This window comes from Plasmodium reichenowi, chromosome 6 (assembly GCF_001601855.1).
Source record: "Plasmodium reichenowi strain SY57 chromosome 6, whole genome shotgun sequence".
In the NCBI taxonomy this organism is placed as follows: Eukaryota; Apicomplexa; class Aconoidasida; order Haemosporida; family Plasmodiidae; genus Plasmodium; species Plasmodium reichenowi.
The window spans coordinates 246612-254111 of NC_033651.1; the positions used below are offsets into that span (position 1 = coordinate 246612).

At 21.4% G+C, this 7500-nt stretch overlaps 1 protein-coding gene across 1 annotated transcript in view; it reads left to right on the top strand.

The window, feature by feature from the left end:
* Positions 1-446: 446 nt before the first annotated feature.
* Positions 447-7500, top strand: part of PRSY57_0606300 (hypothetical protein) — a gene marked incomplete at both ends in the record, with an annotated part of 8319 nt that continues 1265 nt past the window's right edge. Inside the window, one exon of the mRNA XM_012906439.2 lies at positions 447-7500. This exon is cut by the window's right edge and continues 1265 nt beyond it. Within this exon, the coding sequence (XP_012761893.2) occupies positions 447-7500 (7054 nt within the window).

The following is a 7500-nucleotide window of genomic DNA, read 5'->3' on the forward strand; positions in this document are numbered from 1 at the left end:
TATAAATTTTTTTTTTTTTTTTTTTTTATTTTATTTTTTTTTTTTTTTTTTTTTTTTTTTTTTTTTTTTTTTTTTTTTTTTTTTTGTTCTCCTATTATATTTTAAAAAACTCATTTTATTAAAACATTTGTAACTCTTTATTTGTGCTATATCCGAAAAAAGAAAAAACAAATAGCTTATCATATATGTTAACCGTTTTGTTTATGTATAAAGAATAGAATTTGTTGTATTTAAGAATAAATAAATATATATATATATATATATATACACACACACATACACATATATATATATATATATATATATATATATATATATATTTATGTATGTCCATTTTTATTTTTATTTTTATTTTTATTTTTATTTTATTTTATTTTATTTTATTTTTTTTTTTTTTGTGTAATTCTATTCTTATATAACCAATTTAAAAATTTATACAATTCATTATGGTTTTTGAAAAAGAGAACAAGAAGTGCATGAAGGATGTTCGTTATGATTTACAAGAACGTGAAAAGGAACAGGAAGAGAAAAAAAGAAACTATAACATAAGCAATAGTAATAGTAATAATAATAATAATAATAATAATAATAAATATGAAAAAAATTATATATCACATGTTGCAGATTATATTAATAGAAAACAAATAAATAATATGAATGATAATAACATGAATAAAAGTTGTATAATGAAAAGATTTAATAAGAAGGATGTAAAATATAATGATATGTTGTTAAAAGCTGATGAGACTTATATAAATGATAGTGAAATAAAAAAAAAATATAACAATAATAATAATAATAATAATAATACCAAGTCTACATATTTAGCAAATACTTATAACAAAAGTTCAAGTATCCATAATAAAGCACACATTCATAAAAATAATGATTTAAATAATATCCATGAAAAAAATGATAAATCAACTAATGATTGTAATTATTCACATAACAATATTTCTTTTGATTATAACGTCGAACCTGTTTATAATTACATAAATGAAGGACATAATCCTGATATATCTTTAAACAAAATGGAGATACAAAAAGAAACATACAATAATTATTGTTATGAAAATTTTATTGTAAATGATAATGTAGATTCGTATCGTAATACACATGAAAATAATATAATGTTATTAGATGATGAAAATAACAATTCTAGATTTATAAAAAAAAATAAATCCTCTTTTTATCATACATCACAACATAATAATCAAGGATTTATTAATAGTAATGATACAATAAAAAGAAATAAAAATTTTGTTCTACAAAATAATGACATAAATTTAACAAATGATAAAATAAATTTTTCATTCAATAAAAAAAAAAATAAATTGACAAGTATATATATAGAAAGAGAAGATCAAAAAGTAGGTCCTTTATTAAATGTAAATAATCATATGTCTATATTAAATAAAAAAAAAGAAAGCAAACATAATTTTTACAAATCTATAACTGAACCTGATGTAATAACAGAGAAAAAAAAAAACACCATATTAAAAAATAAATGTATGGAAGATGATAATATTAGAACCATCGAAAATGTTCATAATTATTCTTTAAAAGATGAACATATGAAAGATATATATATGAAGGATACATATATGAAGGATACATATATGAAGGATATATATACGAAAGATATATATACGAAAGATATATATACGTATGATAATAATATAAATACATATAAAATGGTTCATGATAAACCTGTGAGTGCTGTTGAAAATTTACAGGACGTTAAGAAAAAGAAAAATTACAAAAATGTTATATTTAAACATTTATTTAATAATGATAAAGATGACAATGATTATAATTTAAAAAAGAATAAAAATAATGATGTTGTAGAATTTAACATGAATAAGAAAATGACCTTAATATCTGGAAACAAAATGTATAAAAATGATACAGCAAAAATGTATAATTCGAACCAGGAAATATATATATCTAATAATAATAATGATAATAATAATGATAATAATAATAATAATAATAATATGTATAATATCAACAATTATCATCATGGTTATAAAAAATACAACACAACAAATCAATATAATAATAATAATAATAGTAATAATAGTAATATTTATCCATTTTATAAAAATACATCAATCAATAATTGTAATAATAAAAAAATAAATGAATATGATAATAACTTTTTTAATAACAAAAAAGATATTCATAATAATACAAATTTTGTAAAAAGCCAGGACTATCATGATAATAAAAATATTCAATATCATATAAATAGTAATGATAATTATTATCATTCTTTTAGCGATATTAAGAATGAAGGTAATATGAATACAATGTTTAATGTTAAGAAAAAATATAAAAAGCTTAGAATTAATTCACACATATCTTCAAAATTGAATAACAAAAGTATTATAAATTATAGGAATGGTGTTATTAATAACCAATTTAATCATATGAATGATATAGTATCATCTAATAATAACAACAATAATAATAATAACAACAATAATAATAACAATAATAATAACAACCATAATAATAACAATAATAATAACAACCATAATAATAACAATAATAATAACAATAATAATATTATTAATATGAAAGCATCCATGTGTAATAATAAGAAAAGGAAGAATACCAAAAATTTTAGCCTGAATTTATGCAGTGCGTGTCTAAATATTGATGATAAAATTTATATTAAACAAATAAAAGAAATACTTGATAGAGATATTAACTTAGTAGATGAAGACCCCAGAATTATTAACGCCTTGAAAAAATCTCATATCTCCACTTCGTATCTTTTCAATAATTTAAAAAGTTTAGGTACCTTTCGTAAAGGTGGCTTAACATGGGCTATTTATTATAACAATAATAATAAAGCAGTTAATAATATGATCAAGATAAAGAATGAAGCTAATAACAGAATTGTTAAAGATAAGTTGTTGGATCATATGAACTGTACTAATATAATGAACGACATTAAAAATATCAACACACTTGCTAATAATAACGGTGGTGGATATAACCTAAACAATGTTAATAATATGAGTAATATATATAATGTGATGGATGCAAAGAACGGGAATCATATGAACAATAGAAAGGATATGAGTACTAATACAGATTGTTTTAATTATACAAACAGTATAGACGAGTTGGATGATATAAATGAAGATAACAAAAAAAAAGATAATTTATCATTTCTTAATAATAGTAATATAGATAGCGATAATAATTATATAGAATTAATTAAAAATAATTCATTCTGTAATGATAAATATATTATTGAACCTATTATTGAAAATACGTGGTTAAAAAAAGTTTTGTTAATTATAAAAAAGGAATCTTTAGATATTGAATGTTTTCTTTTTAAAATAAAATATTATTTTTATAAATCTGTTTTATTTTTATATCAAGAAGGGATAAAATCATATCTAGGTGATGTAGCTAACCAAATGAAAATATATATAAATTATAATTTCTGGTCAGCAGCTGAAATTGCCTTTATACTACGACAAATTACAACTTTGTGTAATATACAAATAGAGGTACGAGTCAAAGGAGAAATTGGTTGTGTTATTTATTTAAATGAAGAACCAAAGTGGTTTCAGGGATTTGTCGATAGTCATAATTTGAATGACACATTTAGTAAAAAGGACTGGTACTTACTAAATAATTTTGCTATCAAAATGATGCAATATAGAAAGGGAGACAAGAAAGGTGAAGACATGAAAGAGGATACGCCTACAAGGGGTGAGAATCTTCAAAGTGGTGAAAATGTTCAAAGTGGTGAGAATCTTCAAAGTGGTGAAAATCTTCAAAGTGGTGAGAATCTTCAAAGTGGTGAGAATCTTCAAAGTGGTGAGAATCTTCAAAGTGGTGAGAATCGTCAAAGTGGTGAGAATCTTCAAAGTGGTGAGAATCTTCAAAGTGGTGAGAATCTTCATAGTGGTGAGAATCTTCATAGTGGTGAAAATCTTCAAAGTGGTGAAAATCTTCATAGTGGTGAGAATCTTCATAGTGGTGAAAATCTTCATAGTGGTGAGAATCTTCAAAGTGGTGAGAATCTTCATAGTGGTGAGAATCTTCAAAGTGGTGAGAATCTTCAAAGTGGTGAGAATCTTCAAAGTGGTGAGAATAATAATAATATTCTTTATCCCTACAATAATAATGGGCAATATGAAGATAATTACAATAACGGTTACAATAATAATAATAACGAATGTATATTTTGCTCTTCATCAAATAAAAAACTGAAATCTTATATGTTTAATGGTGGTAGATATGCTTTTGCAGCAAAATTAAAAGAAGAAATTAAACATTTTCATTCTAAACGATTAGGTGATATTATCCATTTAGTGCAGCTAGCTATACATAAAGGAATTTTTGTTTATTCGCAACGTATTTTATTACCAGTGTCTGCATGTGAAAAAAGTGCTGATGATCTGTATCCTAAAATAAGAAATTTAAATTATGATATATGCGAGACATTAGAAGAGGTATTAGAAATAATATCATTCCTAGTTGATCATAAAACAAATGGATTGGTACTTGCACAATTAAAACAACAATTTATACTTCAATTTAAAAAAGAATTAAATAGTTTACATTTTGGATATAAGAAATTACAAAACTTATTAATGGCTGAACCATTTAATAAATTTTATAAATTGTATATACCGAATAATAATTTACATAGAACACATATTCAACATAAGAAATATAAAACACCTGATAATTGTCGTATTTTCCAAAAAGAAAATATTCATTTGAAAAATCATCTCGATTTTATTTATAACACAGAATTTTTTACGGAGCTTTATGTAGAAGACGAATATTATGATAATGAAGATACACAACAAAGTATCCAACCAATTTATGATAATATTCTATCCACATCTGGTAATAATCATATACAACAACAAAATGGATCCCTATATATGAGTAACACACCCTTTATAAATGATAAGGAAGAAATAAAAAAAGATATATATTTATTAAACATAAGGCATAACCAGAGCAAACGTGATATAAAAGAAGACAACATTAGCAAGAAAAAAATAAATAACATAAATAGTAATAATAATAATAATAATAATAATAATAATAATAGTAATAGTAATAATAGTAATAGTAATAATATTAATGATAACAAATTAGAACTCACTTATCAAAATATACATAATTTACCATCATATATTCAAAAAAGTATAGAAACCATATTTGAAAAGAATAATAAAGAAAGTGACAAATCAAAATGGAAAGAAGAAGACGAAGAGAATGAAGAATGTTCTTTAAAAGAAATAAATAAAAATATTAAATATAATAATAATTATGATTCTTTTAATAATAATATTTTTCCAAATTTGGTTTCTAATAATATCCAATCTTATGATGATACAAAACAAAATAAACAAATACAATTCCTTAATACATTATATCATATAGATATGGAATTGTCACCTGTAAATACTAAAAGATACAATAAAATAAAAGATATTTTTACAAATATAATAAAAATAAATAAAAAATGTAATGATAATATTATAAATGATCATGACATAATTAAAAATGATCATGACATAATTAAAAATGATCATGACATAATTAAAAATGACCATGACATAATTAAAAATGACCATGATGAATTTATAAATGATGATCAACATTATAATATTTGGAATGTTCATTTTGAAAAACGTACTTTATTAAATAGGTATAAAGAAAACAATTCTACATGTGCAACAAATGTCGTATCTCCTATTTTAAACATATATACTTTAATAAAAAAATATAAAATCAAAAAGAAGAAGTATGAATCCTTTTTTGATGATATAAATAATGATGTAGATATTCATGTCAATAATAAGACTGAACAGAATAAAGATAACGGAAATATTGAAAATAATAATAATATAAATAATCACATAAATAATATAAATAATAATATAAATAATAATATAAATAATTGTTATTATATTGATAATGGTCATGGTAATAATATCCATAAGGGGTATATAAATAATTATATTATCCGTGAGGATAATCCTCTTCATAATAATTTTACTTATGAGAATAATAAAAAAAATACTTCTAAACAAACACTACAATTATTACACAATACTCAAAAAAAATTCATCCCTGATATAGATCCCATAGATGTAACAAATATTAATATAAACAGGAAAAATAAAATGAACAAAATATATAAAACGAAGAATGTTATAAATAGACATCATACAAATAAGCCTATCGATACATTCGACAAAATAACATTAGAACCTAATAACAAGATAGATAGTTATGAAGATAGAAATATACAATTTTATAATGAAAAATGTAACAGGTATATTAATGCTGATTATAAGACAGGAGAAAGTACTTTACCTATATTAAGTGCTACAACAAATAATATAAGATATAAGATAGAACATTTTTTCAAGGCAAAGAATAGTAACCAAGAAAATATTGATCAAAATGAAATAAATTATAACAACAATGGTGATGATGATGATGATAATAACAACCACAATGGTGGTGATGATGATGATGATAATAACAACCACAATGATGATGATGATAATAATAATTATAATTATAATTATTATATGTTAAATAATCAATATGGTGATTATATAAGGAAAGAATCGAATTATATATCCTCACAGAATAATTTATCACAAGATGATATTTTTAATGATGAAAAAAAAATTATTGAAATGATTGAAAAGACAATAGATGAAGATTATATAACTATCGAAGATAAAAATGATGTTAAACATGATACGATAAAAAAAATTAATAAAAGAAAAAATAATAACATCCCTTATTATAATGATAATAATAATAAATATTTCATCTTCGACAAAGATATAAACAATAATGTTGATGAAAACAATATTGATAATATACATCTAAAGGATAATATAACAAATAATAATTCAAAAACTGAATATAATAATTATAAAATATCTTGTTATAATAATAATAATAATAATAATGATAATTTAATAAATAATAGTATCTATTATTGTGACGGTTCTAAGAACAGAAGCATAAAATATGGAGAGGAACATGAAGAGGAAATTTATAATACAAAAAATTTCATAAATCAGAAGAATTATGAAAACATTAATAATTATGATTATAATGTTATATTCACAAATATTGCACAGGTAAATAATGAAAACATTTATATACCTAATAGTAGATCTATTAATATAGATATTAATGATACGGATAATAATAATTGTGTTAAGAATATTACTTATATAAATAATAATTCGAATCTTCTAGAGAGCAATAATAATGGTAGTACTACAACAACTACTACAACAACTTCTATTAGGAATAATATGAAACATTATAATGTGGACATAAATAATATGGATGATATTAAAGATATATATATATATAATAGTAATAATAACGACTCTCCAAATATCGAACGTGATAATAACAATATAAATATCGAAGATGTAGGAGAAAAACCTTTTGGTTTTTATACACATAATTATA